Genomic DNA, 22401 nt, shown 5'->3' on the forward strand with positions numbered 1-22401 from the left:
ATAATATGGAGACTGAGGAATTGATTTTAAAAAATGATAAAAAAAAAAAAAGGCACTGTAAAAATAAATGGTGAAGAGTAGCAAAATTTCATTTGGTAAATGTTTTTAAAGTGCCAGAATTCACAGTAACCAAACTAGAGTCTCTAAATTTTGGCAGTCTTATCAAGTCCAAGTTCTTTCCTGTCAACCTTCTGACTTACAGTTATTTCCACAAAATGAGATTCAATGTGCTATAATATTAGTGATATTAGTATTTTATGTTCAGTAAGAATTCAGGGGAATTCTTTTATGACAACTGTACAAGTCTAAATAGAATAAATTTACTCAGTTGTATAGTCAATGAATTATTGTGTATCTACACAATTTGGCATTTGCTGAATTACACAGTATACTTTTCACAAGATAAGGTACACACCTAAATATTTAATAAATCACTATTATTGTTTGGGATGCTTGAAAGTCAAAAAGTCCATGATTCAAGCCCAGAACTCACAAAAATATATTTCTGTTCATCCCCAAAAGAAGTAATAAAGAGAATGAAAAGATATCTCAAAATCTCATTCCTATACATGATACTTTTTGAAAGTGCAAGTCAATTTCTTCCCTATCTAGTGAGACCTCATCTTGCTACTCAGGGACATAACTCTACAAAGTCATCCACTCTCAAAAGCTGAGAGATGGACATTATATTGAGTCTACCTTCAGCATGGTGGTATTAGTTGCATGAGGCACACTTTTTGAGCAAATGTGAGCCCTAGCTAGATGTAGGTTTCTCTTATTACATTCCACAACACCTCATGGGAAAATATATACCCCAATCCTACACAAAAGTGGAACTGTGGAAAAGTTCATCTGTTTTAATTTTGTTTATTTTATTTTCCTTTTCTCCACTTAAAAAAGCCTGATGTATATGCTTAATGAAATGCTTATCAGCTGTATACTAATGAGTAAGCAAAAACTATTATACTTCAAAATACCAGTATTTAGAAGTAGATACAGGGAGATGCAAGGGAAAAAAAAAAAACAAAGCGCAGCTCTAGAAGCCTGCCCTCCCAAAGGAAACTACTACATACAGATAGCAAAAAGGAGAAATGAGAGTCCTGGTTCTGCACAGCTCCACCAGAGGAAAGAGCTTTTTCTTTTAAAATTGCTAAAAAGGTATCAATGAACACATTAATTACCACTGGATCTCTCTTGCTGGTCATTTTTAGAATGGCTCTTAAAGTTTTTCATTTATACTCTTCTGTTTCAGGTTTCTGTGACTTAAAGCCAAACGCTACTATAATATCTACTATAAAATATATCATTATAGAAATATTATATACCAATCTCTGGTAGAGAACCTGGGTCAATGTTGGGTTTCACTTTTTAGTTCTATGGCAAGAAGTGCAAATTGGAGCTCTCTATCCTGTCTACTGTTTAATGTAATACGAGACAAGTCAACATAGACACATATATCACCTTAACATACATCAACTGTTCTACAGAACTATATACCTGTTACGAATGAAGAGGTCAACTAGTGACACCACTTACAAGCAGTTGTACTATGTGAGGTAAAGTGAAGGGAAAGAGGAGAAAGAGGAAATAAAGACCAAATAATCCAACAACAAAACCCAAAATTCTTGTAGCACTGAATCTGTTAATATGCTGTTCCCCCAATTTAAAAAAAAAATGAAATAAAAATCTGAAAAGGGTAAACTGCCTAATTTTTTTAATATTCATTATTCTTAAAAGTTAAAGAAAAATATGTATATTTAAATGGAAAGTATACCAATTTCACTTTATTAGCCTAATTCAGGAATAAGATGAGGAGAATGGGGTTGAGGTCAAGTATGAAGGAAGAGGGTTAAAACTTGTGATGGTAAAGATCCCTTTAAACTCCGGCACAGTCCTTAATCACTGCAGCTTCACCTCAGTCAACAGAGTTGCAATCCAAAACACTGAAAGCAGACTCTCATTTTCTGTATCTGTGCTCGGCGACTCTTCAGTTACAGCGTGATGAGGTCTACCAGGTTGCCTTTAGGAGGAGTCATGCTGTCAGGAAAGAAATTTACTAAGGTGTCAAAGAGCTGAGTTCTTTGAGCATAGGTGTGATCCACATCCGAAAAGCCTGGTGAAGAAGAGATAACAAAGAAACTCATCCACTGTGTTTAAAACTCTACACCTAACTGAAAAGTTAGCTGAAACCAGCAGCAAGGTATACTGGAAAAAGCAAAATCAAATCAGGTTTCAAAACCAGAGACACTACTAATGTGGTCTCAGTTCTACTACCCAGCAGTGGTGTGGCAGTATCAACCTCCTTCTGGCTTTTAGCACTTCTGTTTCCTTGGGTGTAAATCTGTGATACACCTGTTTACTTCATAACATTATTGGGCAGATTAAATGCAATTCCATGATAAGCACCTAGCATAAAGATTGGCACTTTGATAATTAAATAATATTGATTTTTCTTCCTTACCAAATTTTTCATCTGCTAATCCACTGAGGAAATTCCACTCCTCTTTTCTGACTTTTTAATGCTTCTGACACACTAAATTTTTTACAATAAAAATATGATAAAATTACAATGAAACGTATCTTCAGAAAGTGGTCTAAAGTCACTAAGACCTTGAGAGCTGGAAGAACTATCAGAGAACCAAGTAAAAACGTAGACAACTGAGAGAAAGTAATACATGTGTAACAGGCAGAATGGTACCGAGTAGCAAATTCCACACTGTGGTACTACGTACCAGGCTCTACGCTAAGCACGCAGTACACGAGAATGATGAATGCTTTCATCCACATAAATATTAGAAAGTGAATGATAGTCTTAAAAGGTGGATATGGTTAACCTAAAGAATTCCCCCCTCTTAACCTCTAGCAGACATTTAATTTTCAAGTTCACATCAACTAATGCAATATTCAGTTAGCTGCCTCCTTCTTTTAATCAGAAGTTATACTGGTCTCAGGTGCTACAAATTTCTTACACACCAGTGAGGTATTTAAATAACAAAATAAATGATCCTTCCATTCCTGAATGGAATGTGACATTCACATGTCACATGGCTGACATGTGAGCCCTATTGAGTGCCATACAGAGTTATTTATACTATGATGGTTCCATGGAGACTGTTTCAAATCAGCCTGATTTCCATTCAACTTAGAAAAGAGTTATAGGTCTGATCTGTTTTAGTCTTGTCAAGAACAGGAATAGAACATACTATTATCAAGGATACCAGTTTCCTGGAAGGAAATAAACAATGCCTCAAGAACGATACATTCCTTCTTATTTAAAAAAATATATTTTTTAAGGGTTTTTTTTTTGTTTTTTTTTTTTTGTGGTGTTGTGTATGTGAGGTAAGTACTCTACCAACTGAGCCATATCCCCAGCCCTATTTTTTTTAAGTTTGAGGGGAAAATGTTTCCTTTTTCAAGCTAAATTTAAGCTACAACAATGCCTACTATCATATCATGGGAATAAAGAGAAGGAAATACTCCAAAGTATTAACAAAGCTTATGTCTGGTAAGATTATGGTCTTCTTTCCTGTATTATGCTCTTCTGAATTTTCCAATCAGCTTTATTTTCAATTTTTTTATTTGAAAAATTTCAAATTCACAGGAAAGTTTCAAGAAGAGTACAGTGAACACTCATATATATCCTTCACTTAAATCACAATTGTTAACATTTTGCCAAATATGTTCTTTATGTATGTATAGGCCCAATTCAATCTTTTTGTGGAACTACTTGGTCATAAATTTTATACATTTTTTTTTTTTTGAGCTCATTTCAGCTAGGAACAAGAATACCCCTTCATAACCATTATATATTAAATTCAGAAAAATTAACACTGATATCCAAATAATCTTTTTTATAGTCACTTTCCCCCCACTCTTCTGAAATCTAAGGCAAGATTAACACACTGCAGTTAGTTTTCAAGTCTCTTTAGTCTAAAATAGTTCCTCAGTGTTTTGTTTTTTTATGATAGATCTTTCTGAAGAGAACCTAAGTAGAATGTGTTAAATCTCAGTTGTCTGGTATGATCAGATACAGCTTATGCAGTTTGGCCAGAATATTATAGAAGTGATACTGTATGTCCTTAGTATGTCAGTTCAGAAAGCATGAGGCTTGTCACAATTATCCATGATGTTAACTTTTTTTTGGCAGTACTTAGCATTGAATCCAGGGGTGTTCTACCATTGAGCTATAACCCCAGCAACCCCCACACACCATTTTTTTTGGTACTGGAGACCTTTTTAATATTTTATTTAGAGATGGGGTCTCATTGAGTTGTTAGGGCCTCTTTAAGTTGTTAAGGCTGACTTTGAATTTGCAATCCTCCTTCCTCAGCCTCCCGAGCCACTGGGATTGCAGTCCAGCACTTTTTTTAAGACAGGGTCTAACTAAGTGGCCCATGCTGGCATTGAACTTGGGATCCTCTCACCTCAGCCTCCCAAGTCACTGGGATTACAGGCATGCCCCACTGTACCTGGCTCAATGATACTAACTTTGCTCATGTGGTTGAACCAAATTTCTCCGGTGTAAAGTTGTTCTTTTCTACCTTTAAATTAATAAATTCTTCATGGGGAGATAGCCTGACACAGTATAAAATATCTTGTTCCTTTCAATGATTTAGTAATCACTGATGATCCCCTGCCCCAGCCCTCCCATGGAGATGCTGGGAACTGAACCCAGGGCCTCACACATGCTAAGCAAGTACTCTGAGACACTTCCCTAGTCCTTAATGATCATTCTTGCTGGTAATTTTTGAACCCTGCAATTTCTTCCACAATTGTTAGCTGACATTCTGTTTGTTATAAAGTGCTTTTTCTTCCACTCCTTCCATTTTATATATTTGTTTAGATCAGTAATGTACTCCTGGATTCTTTTCTTATTCACTGTTATTATAGTCATCAATCATTTTGATAATCATGTTGTCTCAGATTTGGCCAATGAGAGTTCTTAAAAGCTGGCATCTGTGCCTTCATGAAACATACCATTAATTTGAGGCACTTCCTTACTTTCTGATTCATCAAGACACTGGAGCTCACCTGTGCATAGCTATGGGATCAGGTTTCCTCCAAGATGCCCTGATTTCTTTCCGTGGCAAATGAAACCCAGGATCAGTTATGCTAGTTGCTAAGATATCATTGTTTCTGGGTCTATACATTTACACACTTCTTTTTAAACAAAATCATGAATTCATATTTTTACTGCTAATTTCATTTTTTAAAACCCCACCAGTACTCTTCCTGTTTTTATCCCATCCCATATCTTCTAGCAACAATATAATATTTACTCATTTGCTTAACTTAAAAAAAAGTTCTAGAATTACCGTGCTTATACTACTACCAACAGAGTATGTAACCTAAACGCCATACTAAAACAGTTTTTTCCCCTTACTGTAAGACTATGTTACCAATTTCATAAAGGGGTTTGTTTTTGTATGTATTCAACTTTAGGGTTTTTCTCTTCTTTGTTTTGAATTTGTAAAAATACATGGTATGTTACATTTTTAATAGATTATATTAATTCTGTAATGAACTCTAGTGAAGTAATATCATTTTCATGAGATCATATGATTTGAGAGGGAAACATTAAGTTAACACTATGTGTCAGATACTTCATGTGTCACCATTTTATATTGCTACAAAGATAATGTAGTAGTACCTAAACTCTACTTTCAGATAAGAGGAAATAATCTGGTAACTTAGTAAGTTCTCACAGTTGGTAAGGAAAGAGAATGTGAATCTCTGTCTGCCTGACTCCAAAGCCCATGTATTTATTTTTATTAACTCATATTTATTGAGTGCTTCAATTGCAGGGCAATGTGCTATGCATGTTCATTTAACCCTAAAATGTATCCTTTTATTTTTGCTTACTACTTACAAATGAGGAAATTGAGCCTCATACAATCATTAGATGAACAGTTAAATTACGGCAGGTCCCTATTATGGAATATATATCACTTCACAAGAATATGAAGATCCATATCATTAAGTTTTATAAAAAATTATGCTGCAAAATGCTCTGACATTACATAATAAAACCAGCACATACAAATACATATTTCTATGTGTGCAAATATATAGTCAATCTTGATGATTCAGATTCCATATTTGCGAATTCACTTTATCGCTAAAATTTACTTGTAACCCTCAAATCAAGGCTTGTGGCACATTTTTGTGGACATTCATAGACATGTGTAGAGCGACAAAATATGTGAGTTACCACATGCACATCCCCAACTAAGGTGAATTATGTTCTACCTTCAGGGTTTAATTCTCATACTAAACACAAACATCCTTTCACACTTGGTGCCACATTTGTACGATTTTGTGGGTTACGATGCTGCTTAAAATGGCCCCCCGAGTACAGTGCTGAAGTTCTGTCTAGTGTTTCTAAGTGTAAGAAGGCCTGCATAATGATTCGATTCAATCTCAAAGGTGCTTGCAGTCACCAAAAGCTTTAGATCCCTGGAGATTATCTATCTCCAAAATCAGTCATTTTTCTAAAGTTAAGATAACACCAGTTGTTTATAAAATCATTTTCCATTTGATTCTCTCAAATATTATAAATTCAGGTATGAATTATAGTGCTGCTGACCATTAGTTCAATGTTAATGAATCAACAATATACATTAAACAGGAAGACTTTAAACAAAAACACATATAAGTCAAGGTTATGTACTGACCAACTGAAAGAACATGTTGACCAGAGGCTCACAGAAACCTACCTCTGAATTTCCCATAGGAACAATGTTCCATAGTCACTAAATCATTGTTCCCGTGACTTCAAAAACATAATTACTTTGAATAATGAGAATGAACTGTATCTATAATAGTCTCTTTATATAGATGTGTATATGGAAAGATCTCCTAGATATGGCAGGAGATACAGTGATTACACTGGAAGGTAGGGGACAGAGCCTGAGGGAAGTTCTCTAGGGAGAATCCCAAACTTTACCTGTAGTCAATGTTTTTTTTGTTGTTGTTTTTTTGTTTTTTAAACCACACTGGAAAGGTAGTAATGTAATACTAGTAACATACTTGCTCCTAATCACCATTTCTCTCTCACTTTATTTTCACCATAAAATGGAAAGAGGAACAGTGGGAACTGGAAAAGCTCCATGAGAAGCAGTTAACAGTCTATGATTTGGAGAATGAGCTCTGAAGGACTAATGACAGGGTTTGACTCCTGGCTTTGCTACTCACTAGTACTATTCCTGAGCAAGTAACTTTAGCCCGTGTTCGAGAGTTTGTACACACAAGAGGACAACATACTTACTTCACAGGGTTACTGTGGGGACTAAATGAGTTATGACATGCTAAGTGACTAGAATAACACCTGGTCCCACCGTAAATGCTCAATAAATATTAATTAGTTATCACTCTATTATTATACTATGGTTGAAGACAATAACTGCTCTAAAAGGAAGTTGATCTATTAGGAATATACTTTAACACCCTACACAGACTGGCTGGTCTTTCCTGTTTATGGTAAAGGAGAAATTGTAAGAATTTTAATTCTTCCACTGGCATATGAATTTGTTTTTTAATCTATGTTTTCTGCTTCTAAGAGTAAACATTATTTATATAAAAGCCCCTGCTAACATGAAGGCTACAGAGGGAGGCTAAAGAAAGTATCTTGCTGAAATAGGAGTTTGACAGACATAGCAAAAATATAAAGGTTAAAAGTACAAAGCTAATGTGAAATTCTTAAGGCTTCAAATTCATAAGTATCAACAGAGTACCCCAAAGCACTATACTTGAGGCGCAAAATGTTTTAAGCATTTGTCTGAATTCATATTTGGATATCATATTTAGACAGTAAATTTCTAGAGAGGTGTGAAGAATGAAAATGGCAACATGCACTACACACCAGATTTTTCCCACTTGTCAGATGCCTTGCTGAAAAGAGTCTTAATTGCTCCGATACTTTCTAGAAGACACGGCTCACAAAGTTAGCATAATGATTCGATTCAATCTCAAAGGTGCTTGCAGTCACCAAAAGCTTTAGATCCCTGGAGATTATCTATCTCCAAAATCAGTCATTTTTCTAAAGTTAAGATAACACCAGTTGTTTATAAAATCACTTTCCATTTGATTCTCTCAAATATTATAAATAGCATTAATATGTATTTTAATTTGGACTAAGAAGTTAACATAAATTGGAACAATTCTGAAGGGAGTCCGAAAGTCTGGATGAGACCAACTTTTTTCCCCCGAGTTTAGAAAATGAAATATTCATCTATACAATGAAAGGTCTGATAAATAACCTATTTTACATCAATTCTGTTGTAAAAAGCAAAATAGTCTGACAAAATGAATGAGAGCAAAAACCAAAATCACTAAATAAGCATGAAATCTTATAAAAAGTACCTACTTATAGCTAATAAATCAAATTTATCATTATTAAAAGTAGCAGACAACCTGAGTTTGATATTTCACTATGCTGATTTCCATAATTATTTCATTTAATTCTCTAAACAAATCAGGTAAGACCTCTCATCAACTCTATCTACAGATAAAGAAAGTGATAATTAGAAAGAGCAAGGTCACGCTTTTGTGTTGGGGGTGTGGGGGTAAGGAAAGCACTGTACCAGTGAGTTACAGTTCCAGCCCCAAAGTCACTTATAAAATTAGCTAGAGGCAGAACTGGTATTTAAACCTTAATTCTGACTGGTAACCACTGTGGTATACTTCAAGTTCCTAGCCACTAAAGTACTGCTTCCCTTCAGACAAGGTAGGAAACAAAGTCTCAGGAATTTTCCCTTTTTGTATTTTTCTGTTTGTATTGTAATCTGTGTATCTGAGTTTTGTTGAGTATCCAAGTAAAACAAACTGTTCCTAACAAAATATGTTAGCTGGCAGGGAACAGGGCAAAGACAGCAGAAAGGAGTAGAGCTGAAGGTAGAATACTTGCTGACACCACAAAACATAATTCAAATTATTGTCAAGAAATTCTTGTTCCAAAGACAAAAAATTAGCTAGAGATAATTTAGTACTCCCCACCAATAAATAAAAATAATGGTCCTGGGCTGTGGTATCCATACACAACAAGGCACACATTCATTCAAACTGGATATCTATGTGTTGGGTTTCCAATTTATGTATCACTAGGTTTCTGTTTCAAATATTGAAATTCAGCTGATAATGCTTACACCCTAGATTCTCCATTCTCACAGGATTGTGATTTGTAGTAGTCTGAAGACCTTTTCAAAAAGGACCCGAATGCATGAAATAGCACTAAACCATTATCTAAATTCTAGGAGATCCTACTGAAATCACATTTCACAGCAACCTGCCAGTTTAGTCCTGTGGAATCCTACATATTCTGGAATTAGAATTTAGGACTGGAGTTCCTTGATCAGTAGAGAAACCTCAATTACTTGCTATGGAAAAGAGAGGGCAAGAAACCAAGGAACATTCTTTTCCATTCCAGTGAAAAGCACAAGAATCACATATATATTAAAAACTGTGAGGAAAAGTTAACCTTTTAGAGGGAAAAGGCAAAGAAAGAAGAAATCAAAACCTGACATCCTCAAGTGTTATTTTATTCCATATATGAAAAGTAGTATTTATGTTATATGCACTGTAAAATTCCAACACTCTTACTCAACTCTAAGGCAAATAACAACAATACTAGTATCAACAGAATTAATATAATTCACTGTATAACTATTTTATAATGACAAGTAGAGAGTTGGAAATTCTCATATTTCAAACAACTACTGTATTATGGTGAAAAACTGAAGCTAACAATGAGTTATCCTAACAAAAATATTCTTGAAAATTTACCAAACTAAACTCTCGGTTCTGGAACTTCTAAAAACTAACTGAATTTATTACAAATTAATTAATTGAACTACTTTAATATTTCATTAACACTAAATGAGATGTTTGAGAAAACTTACGTTTCAACTGGAACTTATTTTGAACAATTTAAGATACCAACAAAAATTCTCATTTTAAAGAAAGAGGTAATTCATTTTTTCTGCTCTCAAAACATTTATTTCATTGACTTATGCAATTACCATTCTTTTGACACCATACAATTCCACAAACAACAAACTAAAAGAAAAAGCCATTCAACCAACAAGTGCTACCTCATTGTAAGTACATCCTATAGTGAACATTCCAAGGCAGTACTGAACTGATTTATTTTGACCATGCTCCTACTGCCATCTGTTTGCATCACACTGCAGTAGTGGCATGACAGGAATTGCAACTGGTGAAGGATACTTGGAAAGTAACCTTTTAACAGGTTCAAGAAATTTTACATGCTATCTTGAAACCTGTTTCACTTGTTTGGATGAATCTCTCTAGTTCCTCTTCATTTTAAAGAAACCAAAATCCAGGTGCAAGGGCACCCGACTGGATTAAACTACACTGCTGTACTTACCTAGAGCTGTAAAATCAGAACCAGATTTGAATAGAGCTGAAGCTAAGAGCTGAAACTGCAAAGTAAAACAGAAGCAAATTAGATGGCTAGGACATTTAAGAAAAATAATTTCTATAACTTTGACCATTTATTAGTCTCTGTTTTTGCACATGTGTTGCATAGGTCTATTCACCAAATACTGGCAAAAACATCACATTTAAACAATATGCTGACTTTTCTGTTGGACTGCTATGATTGTTTCCCAAAATACTGGACTAAGTTCTGAAATTATTTTATTTTAAAAATTTATTAAAGTATATATTTATTAAGGAACAGCAGGTCTATAGTGCCATAAAATAAAATAACTCACTTAGGACTATGTCACAGATGAATAGTCTGGTATCCTAAACATAGTTACTGAATTTTTAGTGTAATGTACTCTTATCTCAAAACAAAACAAAAAAAAAAACCATATCCCTATAATATACCTGATTATCTCTGCTGATAAATCAAACTGTGAGACATGCACAGGTCCCCAAAATGCAAAGTAGACTGGGATCCCACAATCATGTATAATTATATTGTTAAAACTCAAAGGCCTTTTAAAATAGAAATAATATTGTAAACATTGACAGTATAAGACAAACCACTGCAACACTGACAATTTAACAAATTAATAAAATATTTCAGCAAACTATTTTTATCCTGAAGGAGGATGCTGGAAAAAAAGCAAAGTTAATGGAAAGAATAAGACAAATGGTCAGAGTATCAATGGAATTACTTGGCACTTCCCAAGGTTTGAGCAGTTGATAGCATCAATTCTTCAGGATCTATGTTTGTAGCCTTTAAATTTTCAGGTATTAATTGCATTAATATTTATAAGCCCTGATTAACAGTCTTTTGAAGGTCATAAATGGTACAAATATTCCAAAGGTATCTATCTAAGTACAAGTTAGGAAAAAAAGGAGATAAAAGGAAGAATTAAAAATATATGAAAGTTTTACGCTAGACTTCAGTCAGATATGTCTACTGCAAATACTGTTTAGTTTGTGATTTGCCAATTTTCTTAATGTCTTTTAATGAGTAAAAGTCTAAATTTTGTTGAAGTCCAATACGTCAAGTTTTTTTCTTTTATAATTAGTGCCTTTTGTGTTGTGTCCATAAAATCTTGCCTATTTTAAGGTTGTGAAGATTATCTATGTTTTCTTCTTGAGGTTTATTGTTGTTTTAGATTTAGATCTGTAATCCACCTTAAAGAGTAAGAGAGGTTAAGACTACCAGTTGTTCAAATCATTCGTCCAAAAAACTAAATAAATTTACTTTCCTTGAACTTGTCACCCTGGTCAAAAATCAGTTGACTATATACATGGAGGTCTATTTCTGGACTCTATTCTGTTCTACTGATCCATGTGACTATCCTTAGACCAGTACCATGCTGCCCTGATAACTGTGGCTTTATACAAAGACCTGAAGTCAGATAGTATAGTTCACATCCTTTGCACTTCTAAATAAATTTTAAAATCAGCTTGTCTCTCAACAACAACAAAAACCAAACTTTGCAGATTATCGATAGGGATAGTATTAAACCAAAGACCAATTTGGGAAGAATGTGCAGCTTAATCTTTCAATGCAACACAGATCTCTCCATTTATTTAAATTCTTATAAAGGACTTAGGACTACATATTTGACATTTTTTGATGTTAATATGATCCATCTGTCTTAAATTTCCATTATCTAATTGTTTATTGCTTTTATAAAAATATGGTTGATTTTTTTCTATTGACTTTGTATTATGTAACCTTCCTAAGTTCATTTATATTGTCTTGTAGACTATATGAGATTTTCTGTGTACACAATCAAGTTATCTACAAAAGCAAAAACAATTAGTTTTTCCTTTCCAATCTACATGCTATTTCTTTCTTTTTCTTACCTTATTGCACTAGCTAGGACTACTAGTACACGCTGAACAGAGGTATTGACAGCATATATCCTTTCCTTGTCATAATCTCAAGGGAAAGAGGTTAATGTTCTATAATTAAGTATGGTCCTATTACATGTTTTTCATAGATGTCCTTTAAAAGATTTAGGAAGTTTCTTTTTTATTCTTAGTTTGCTAAGAATTTTTATCATAATGAGTTTGAATTTTGTTAGATGCTTTTTTCTCCATTTATGGATATGATCTATGGTTCTTCTCCTTCACTGTGTTAATGTGGTGAGCTACACTAATTGATTTTCAACTGTTAAACCAATCATGTTTTTCTAGGATGAAGTACTACTACTACTTTTTTTTTTGTACTGAGGATTGAACCTAGGGGTGCTTTACCACTTACATCCCTGGTTCTTTGGATTTTTTTTAAGACAGTCTAAGATGCTTAGGGTCTCACTAAGTTGCTGAGGCTGGCCTCGAACCTGCAATCTCCTGCCTCAGCCTCTTGAGTCATATGCCATTCGGCATGGCTCCTGGGATAAACTTCTATTTAGTAATGATATATTAGCTATTTAATATATTGCTGAATTCAATGATATAAATTTTTTGTTTTGTTTTTTTGTTTTGCGGTGCTGAGGATCGAACTCAGGGCCTTGTGCTTGTAAGGCAAGCACTCTACCGACTGAGCTATCTCCCCAGCCCTAAAATTCTCTTAAGAATTTTGCATCTAAGTTCATGAAGTGTATTTTTTTTTTGCTTGTAATGTCTTTACTAACATTTTATATCATTTTAAACTACCTTCATAAAAGGACTTAGAAATCATCTATGTTCTTCAGATTTCTGAGAGTCTATGTAGAAACAGTATTTTTTTTTTCTTCCTGAAATGGTTGATAGAATTTACCAACAGAGTCATCTGGGTCTGGAGTTGTCTTTCTTGGAATATTTTTAATTATAAAGTCAATCTCTATAATGGATATGGGGTTCCTTACAATTTTCTGTTTCTTCTTATGACAGTTTTGGTAAATTATCCATTTCATCAAGATCCTGAATTTGTTGAGAACATCATTCATAGTACCTCTTTATTACTCTTTAATGTAATGTACTGATTTCTGTCTTTTATCTGTAACACTGATAGCTTAAGTTTTCACTTTTTTCTTCATAAGTCTTGCTTGGAATTTATTAATTTTATTTATCTTTTCAAAGAACAAACTTTTCACTTTTGAATTTTTCTCTATATTTGTTTCTTATTTCACAATTTCCTGTTTTCTCTTATTTGGGGTTTAATTTGCTCATCTTTTCTAACTCCTATGATAAAAAATAAACTTAACTGGTTCAACACAGAGGAGGAGGAGAAAACTGTTCTTTTAACAATCTGATTAAATAAGTGGAACTGATATGTATTGGTCTATGGTTTTAACAGATAGCAAGTGATATTACAGACCTCTCTCCCAAACTCTAGATACCCAAACATCCAACTGGCATCTCAACATCTCTGCTGGTTGTCTCATGGGCATCTCATATTGAACATATCCAACCAAGCTTCTGATTTCCAGTTGGAAGTTCCCACCTACCACCATCCAGAACCTTCTCATTTCAACTGGTAGTTAACTTCATCCTTCCAGTTTTTCACATAAAACAACTTTGGAGTTATTTGAAATGCTACATTCAATTCATCACAAAAATGTGTTAGTTCTATCTTTAAACATCCTAAAACTTTGATGGATTTTGCTTATCTCTCTGCTGCTACTATTTTGATCTGAACTTGAACAATTTCTTGCTTAGATTTCTAAAATCTTCCTTGTGGGTCTCTCTGTTTCCATACTTTTCCCTCTTTAGTCTGTTCTCAATATAGTAGTCTGAATGATCTAATTAAAACAGAGTATAGATCAGATCACTCTTCTCCACAATACCCTGAACTGACTTCTGATTCAATCACGATAAAAGTCAAAGTCCTAAAATGACTTATGAAGGCATTCACTATGCTTTCCCAATCCTTGCTCTTACCTCTATGACCTCATTTCTGACTGCTCTCACCTTTCTTCTCTACTCTAATCACCATGGTTTCCTTGCCATGCTCCTAAATCATGCCAGATGCTTCTACCCTAGGATCTTTGTTCTAACCTTCCCTTTGCCAGAAATTATCTTTACCAAATTATCTGCCTAGCTCATTCACTCATATCCTTCAAGTCTTTGTGCAAGTCTCATTTCTAATTGAGGTCTATTATGATCATCCTATTTAAACTGCACAATTCTCACCTCTTGTACTTCTGATCTTCTTTATCCTTCTTGTAACTTTTTTATTTTCCTGTCAAATTCTTTCATGCTATATAACTTGCTAATTTAATGTTCTTACTATTTACGGTATAAGTGCCTTCCTGGGCGGGGATCTTGTTTTTTGCTGATGTATCTCCTAAGCCTAAGATGCCTGACACATTGTAGGAAATCAATACACGACGATCAAATGAATGATACCAGTACTTTGGAAACAGCACAAGTACTGTATAATTAATTCAAAATGTGCTATACTGGCTGAAAACTAGTTTTTCTCACTCCTTCTCTATTACATAAGTCCCCTCTGGAAATGTGGTAGACTTGATTTTGGTATGCATTTTTTTAGGCCTTTCTGGAAAAAAATATACCTTTTTTTATATCAGATTATAAAATTGGTGAATTTTGTAACCAATTCTGAACCCATGTTGTAGATACTAAAAAAAACCGTGTTTTGGTATATATCTGGTAGTCTATCATCATTGTCGTAATAACTGGTACAATAATGATGATCATATTGACAATCACGTGCACAAAATCCAAAAAACCTTTTGGTTACTAAAAGTCATTTAAATAATGAAAAATTTGTAAAACATACAAAGTTATTATAGATTATGAGAAACAGGCCTTTCTCAATGACAGGAATGATCTCCTATAATGGAAGTGAAGGTTTAGATGCTTTATTGACAAGTACTACAAGTATATATACTCTGTCACTGGGGATTTCCTTCCCCAAAACAGATTGTTGGAAAATAAAAAGTTTTTAAAGTTCTATCTGTTCACATATTTTTAAACAAAATAATCACCTTTCAGACCAATAATCCCCAATATCAAGAGTGTTTTCCATTTCTTTCATATACGCAGTCTAAAGAGAGTCTTTGGATAGGAGTACTGATTTGTAAAAGTTTCTGAGGTGACTGTGATGCTAACACACAGAATGCCATTTTATTAATTTATAACAGGGCAAAATACCTCTGGTTAAATTTGTAGGAAATGAAATGGAAATATATAGCATATAAAAGAGAAGTCGTTACTATTGAAAAAGAAGAAAAATAGAAATAGCTATCAAAAATTTAAAAATGGATCTGTGTGAATTTGAAATTTCTCCCTGTCCTGATTTCCCATTAGCTTAGCTAAGAACAAACTGTCTGTTTTCTTTGGCCTACTTACAGCTCACACAGCTGAAATTATTTACTTGGAAATATTTTGTTTTGGTTTTAAAGATAAGGGGAAAACGACTGTGCCCAGTTACAGCCATTTTATATAGAATATGGACAAATCACCAGGATATCTACTTATAACTCTTAAATGCAGGGTCCGACAAAATTAATGTTCTTTCTGCAACCCTGTAGAGTTGTAAGTCATAACAGACTAAACCAAACGTATTCTGTTTCTGAGCAAAGTTACAATAATTTTCCCTCTTTCAAATAGTATCATGAATTAACTAAGTCTTAAGAAAAGACAAATTAACTGTCCCCACATAGGGTTCTAAAGTGTGTTCTGCTCTACCTAGTGAAGGGTAGTAACCAATACTGAGTGAGAGCAACAGGATTTATTTTCACAGCAGGATACCATGAAAGAATCTCTCTTTGTCTTGGTGTTGAGGACATGGCAGGTTCTACTGATTTAAAAGTACAATGAACCTGGTGCATGAAAGGGATTTGACATTAAATCTGAAACCACCTGTATTGATGCTGAGGAAAGAAAACCACTGTTTGATATTGCTATTACAAAGCCAAAGCAAAGCAACAGTTAAAAGGGAAATGGATGTAAAGAAGAGAACTACATATCATCAGCACCAATTCTAAGAGAAGAAAGGCAAAATGGGATGCAGTTCAGATGTTACTAGATGAGTAAGGGTGACTGGTAGAGAGAGAAAAATGACAACAGGAATCTCAGAATTTAGTGGGAAGAAAGGTTGTAAAACCATGCAAGTCATTGCAGGCACATTCACGCAATGGATGGGCAAATACGCCCTTAAGAATGTGAACCCTTCAGAAACAGTTGTTTTATCCCATTTAACAAAAAACTCCATACTCATGGTCAGCTACTGTTTCTCAGGCTTAGGAACTACTGATGAATGGAGTAACCTTCAGTCAAGCTATACTACAACATTCAAATAATAACCATTAAGACAGCAAGGATGCCACTCCCACCAAACTCAACTTTCTTTACTCTTGAGTGATCTTGAGTATCAATAGAAGAGTTTGTATCGAACTATTAAGCAAAACAATCATGGGACTATGGAAAACCTAAAACTTTTGTTTTCTTCCTGAAAAACAAAACTAATGTCTAAGTTAAAAATTTTATATATGAGAATTCTTTTCTGAATGGATTAAGGGTTTCCTGTGTAACCTGAATTTTATCAAATGAAAATATGCCTGTTCAATTTTTATTTTACCTGCTCTGTATCATTTTTAAGCTTAGTGTCATATTTTCATTTTCCACATTCAAGTTAGAAAGACACTTTAAAACACACCAAATTCCTGAAGGTCATTACCATCTTTCCTTACCTCTTTTGTCTCTTCTGGATCTGAATGATCTACAGTTATATAAAGATCATTTTGTAAATATTTCAGAGCACTAAGGGGGTCCATTTGGGCCTTTTCTTCAAACCTAGAAAATACAAATAGAATAAAAATTATCTTGAGTTATAAGAAAACAAAAGAAATGTCTTTTAAGACCAGAATAAAATACACTGTGTACAAGATAAGTTATTCTTAATATTTTAAAAAACTTGAGTCTGAGATTCCTGAGTAAAAATATTACCATGCAGCTAGTGTAGATGTAGAGTCCTTGGAGATGCAATGGCAATGCCAGCTGGCCATAAGCAGTTGTGGTGCTAGAGAATACAAAAGAGTACTTCCTACCCTTGCGTTAAAACTACAACTGAGAATCAAGTCAACTATAAAAGTGTCTGTCTGTGTCAAATATTTTACATAACAGAACTCCAAAAAAGCTCAATGCTTTTCATCAAAAATAAGTATATAAAAAATCTACTTGCTTAGATTTGTAGAATATATTTTCCCATGGAGGTGCTTAATAAATACACTGGACACTGAAATGAATATGGTCTCTTTTAATAAGTATCATTAACGTCTGATATTTTTAATGAGAATATTTCCATGTTTCAGTCATTGAAGATAAGAGTAACAGAACAACTGCACCAACCACTTACCAAGCATTTGCAATGTGTTAGACACTATATGGGGTATTTTACACATATCACATCATTTATCCTCAAAATAACTATGATGGCAAAATAGTTTTCAAATTTTTAAATAAATAAGAAACTGAGGTCTCCAAAATGAATCTGGGAAGGATAAGAGCTAGTAAGTAGCAGAAACAGAATAAAACACAGGTATATCTGATTCCAAAACTACAAAGGAAAAGAGTTCTTTTGCTCTTTGTGTGTGTGTGTGTGTGTGTGTGTGTGTGTGTGTGTGAAAGAGAGAGAGAGAGAGAGAGAAACACACACTGGGGATTGAACCCAGGGCAGACAGACAGATAGACACTGGGGATTGAACCCAGGGCTTTGGGCATCCTAAGCAAGAGAACTGTTCTTTCAAAAAAGAAAGATGTAGCTGGGCATGATGGCACATACCTGTAATCCCAGTTACTTGAGAGACTGAGGCAGACAGATTGCAAGTTTGAGACCAGCCTGGACAACTTAGGGAAACCCTGTCTCAAAATAAAAAATAAAAGGGCTGGGGATGTAGCTCAGTGTAGAGTATCCCGGGTTTAATCCATGTACTGGGAGGGTTGGGGAGGACACAACTATTGGGGTCTATTTAAATAAGATAATGTCCTTTTATCAAAGTATAATCTTACAGGCTTTAATTATGTATTTTATTTCTAATAAGTTGTCATGCTGTTCAAAATGTTATAAACAAAAGAAAATTCATATAATTTGCTCTGCTTAAAGAAAATGATGAACAGCCTTTTCCAGAAGGGTTCAGGCTAATGACAAGCTCTGTGACAAGCTATCTGTATGTGAGGTAGGGGACAAAGAATAGCAAAATATTACAACTCTCATGTACCAGGTAATACCCTGACAGTGACAGCCAGGCTACTGGCCCTCAGATGAGAGTCCTTCAGGCAGAGGTCATATTACATTTTATTTACAACAGATTAAACCAAGGCTTTGGCACCTAAGCCTATCAATTATCTCAAGCTTGATCAACAGTTTATAAAGTGGCTTGGCAGAATTCTTCCCAACAGGGCCACTCTCTCCAAGGAATCCTTTCCCAAGAATCAAGAGGTGAGATATATAAGAACATGTAAAAGGCAAATAAAGAGGGCAGTAAACAGAAGTCATGAAATGGTGGATTCTAACTCACTCGCTCTCTTTCCAGATACTGAAACTCAGAGAAAGCAAAGTCACTCAGAGAAAGCAAAGTCACGTAAAAGAAGACAAAGCAACAGAGAAAAGTACAAAAACTTACTATTGCAGCTCCTGGTAGGTAGAACTGTCCTAGTCTCCTAAACAATTCTCCTTGGGCCTCACTGATCAAATGCTGAGAAAGTGCCAAAGGCCCTTCACAGTAAGTTCCCTTTCTGTGTCCCTCTGACTTCATCTGCCATAATCACCACACTCATATCACTTCTATCACACTATCCTTTTTATTATACTCCTCAAATGATTCAGGTACATTTTTTACCTCAAAGCCTTGCCTTTCTAGAACATCTCCCCCTAAATATCTACACAACACATTCCCTCATATCCATTAAGTCTCTGAGTAGAAGCAAGCAAACAAAAAGTCATTTTTGCTGTAAGGTTTATCTGAATAATCTTATTTAAAATTGCATCTCCAAGCCAGGTACAGTGATGCATGCCTATAATCCCAGTGACCTGGAGGCTGAGACAGGAGGATTACAAGATTGAGGTCAGCCTCAGCAATTTAGTAAGACTCTGTCTCAAAATAAAACATAAAATGGGTTGGGAAGGTAGTTCAGGGGGTAAAGCACCTCTGGGTTCAATCCCTAGTACAAAACAACAACAACAAAAAACATTTCCAGTTCTTTCACCTGTACGAACAATAGCTCTTAACCTGTTTTGTTTTTCATAGTACTTATTCTATAAAAACTGTTAACCTTCATTTGTAACAATGGACATTTGAAGGCAGAAAATTTCTTTGCTTTCTTTACTGGTAAATCCACAAAGTCTAGGACAAAGTCTAGTAACACAGTTGTTAAATATTTTTTAAATAAATAGTTTTACTGATGTTTACAGAGACACTTATGTGGTTGCTTTTGTCATTCTACAAATGAGCGCGAAGTGATCTCCAGAGAAGTCAAGACAGACTACTTAAAATGAATAAAAGATCTGTCCATCAAGATCTAGTCCGTTTTCATTTAGTCACTAGCTATCAGAATACAGGCAAAAAGCAATCATAAACAGAAAAATATTATGCTTCATATTTTTATGCTACTATTGTTACTTTAGTTGAAAACAGTTTATATGAATGGATACAGTCTTTATATATTCTTTAAATTCTCCTTTAAGGGTTTTTCTCGTTTAAATTCTGAGATTAGGTAACACATTTCTTTTCCCATAGTAGCAAATTTCCAAGGTTGATGTTTCTAATCATAAACTTCCTCCTTTTAACTTCAATTACTTTAAGAATCAATTATTCTCACATGAGATTTGGTAATCTTTCATCATATATTTAAATGTTTAAATGATTTGTTTTAAAATATATTTTTATCCACTTTCACTCCTCACTTTATGTCTTTTTTTTTTTTTTTTTTTTTTTTTTTTTTGTGAGGTGGGGTTACTGGTGATTAAACCCAGAGGTGCTTAACTCCCGAGCCACATCCCCAGCCCTTTTTATTTTTTTATTTTGAGACAGGGTCTCACTAAGTTGCTTAGGGTTTCATCAAACTGATGAAACTAGTCTCGAACTTAGGATCCTCCTGCCTCAGTACCCAAGTCACTGGGATTACAGATATAAGCCATTGCATCTGGCTCATTTTTTGTCTTAACTAGACAATCTTAACTACACAATGATGTTTGCACCATAAACTGTCATTTTACCTATCCAAAGAAAGAATTATTATGAATACCAATATTATTTTGTGTGCTGGGAGTCAAACTCAGGGCTTTAAGCAATCTTGGGAAATACTCTACCACTGAGCCACATCCCCAGCCCTTTTTATTGTTTGAGACAGGGTATTGCTATAGCTTAGGGCCGTGATAAGTTGCTCAGGCTGACTTTGAACTTGTAGTCATCTGGCCTCATATAGGACTCTGAGTCACTGGGATGATGGGCATGTGCCTCTGCACCCAGTCCCTGAAACATTTTTAAAAGGAAAAAGAAAAAAAACTGACAATTAAAACAAACCAAAACTTAATTGGTAAAGAAAACTATAAACATATTTTAAAGTTGTACTATGAAAAATCAAACTATAAAGATATTATTTAATCTAATATACCACCACATTCACTATGAAGAGAGTTATGAACAGGTCAGGCATATGTCAATAATCTAAAACGGATCTGATTTGTAGTAGTTAGGGCTTGAGTTATTCCAAGGCACATCATCTTTACAGAAATTTTTTTCTATTATTTTAACATTCACAATTTCATTTTCTCTGTATTAAAATACTCTTAGCATTTTGTATCTTCTTTTGTGAGAAAAGCAAAAAATAAACATCTACAAAACAATATGGGGGCGATCCAAGATGGCAGACTAGAGGGTGACTGCATCTCCTGTCACTCCAGAACCCCGGATTCAAGAAGGGGAGGCATTGAGAGTTGGCCTAAAATACAGCCACGGGGTGAGTCTCCCCCACCAGGTGAAGCTCGGCCTGGGCGGCAGGCCCGGATAGGAGCAGCTTATTAGAGCAGGACAGGGCAGCTAGAGTCTTCCCCAGGTAGCCTTCGGTGGTGGGCTCCCCCCACACGACCAGCTTCTCGGAGCAGGCCCCCCAGTGAGAGCCTTTCTGCACAGAACCAACTCCAAGTCCTGGAGCCAGTAGCAAGCTCTGGTTTGCAGGCAGCTTCAGGGACCAGGACGGGGTAGCCAGGGACTTCCCCAAGCAGCCCTGCTCCCTCTGGCGGGAGGCGCCTTTCAAGGCTAGCTTCTCGGAGCAGACCGCCCAGTGAGAGCCTTTCCCTACAGAGCCAGCTCCAAGCCCTGGAACCAGTAGCGGGCTAGGGGCAGCTTTCTTCGGAAGCACTGCATTATCAAGTTCCTCCAAGACTTCAGGCTACTGAAGGTGGGGAGGTGATAAACTGGAAATCTACAGGGACACTATAAGCCAATAGAGGAAATATGCAATATCTCAGAGTCCTACTGACATCTGACCAATATGAGAAAACGAGGGAAGAAAATGTCCCAAACAAATCTAGATACTATATCAATAAAACCCAATGACAGCACAGCAGAAGAAATGTCAGAAAGGGAGTTCAGAACGTACATAATTAAAACAATCAGAGAAGCAAACGAGGAGATGAAAGAGCAAATGCAGGCATTGAAGGAGGAGATGAAAGAGCAAATGCAGGCATTAAATGATTGCACCAATCAACAGTTAAAAGAGCAAATACGGGAAGCAAGAGATCATTTCAATAAAGAGTTAGAGATACTGAAAAAAAAAACCAAACAGAAATCCTTAAAATGAAGGAAACAATAAACCAAGTTAAAAAGTCCACAGAAAGCATAACCAATAGGATAGAACACCTCGAAGACAGAACCTCAGACACTGAAGACAAAATATTTAATCCTGAAAACAAAGTTGACCAAACAGAGAAGATGGTAAGAAATCATGAACAGAATCTAAAAGAACTATGGGATATCATGAAAAGGCCAAATTTAAGAATTATTGGAATTGAGGAAGGCT

At 35.0% G+C, this 22401-nt stretch overlaps 1 protein-coding gene across 3 annotated transcripts in view; it reads right to left on the minus strand.

The window, feature by feature from the left end:
- Positions 1–1073: 1073 nt before the first annotated feature.
- The window catches only part of Mkln1 (muskelin 1), a 319704-nt gene continuing 298376 nt past the window's right edge, over positions 1074–22401 (minus strand). For all 3 annotated transcript variants that reach the window (XM_047562794.1, XM_047562793.1, XM_047562795.1), the window contains 3 exons: positions 17073–17175; positions 10385–10439; positions 1074–2113 (listed from right to left, as the gene is read on the minus strand). In XM_047562794.1, coding sequence (XP_047418750.1) covers positions 1992–2113; positions 10385–10439; positions 17073–17175 — 280 coding nt within the window. In that variant the 3' untranslated portion in view covers positions 1074–1991. The remainder of the gene's footprint in view (positions 2114–10384; positions 10440–17072; positions 17176–22401) is intronic.

Source organism: Sciurus carolinensis, chromosome 8 (assembly GCF_902686445.1).
Source record: "Sciurus carolinensis chromosome 8, mSciCar1.2, whole genome shotgun sequence".
NCBI lineage: Eukaryota > Metazoa > Chordata > Mammalia > Rodentia > Sciuridae > Sciurus > Sciurus carolinensis.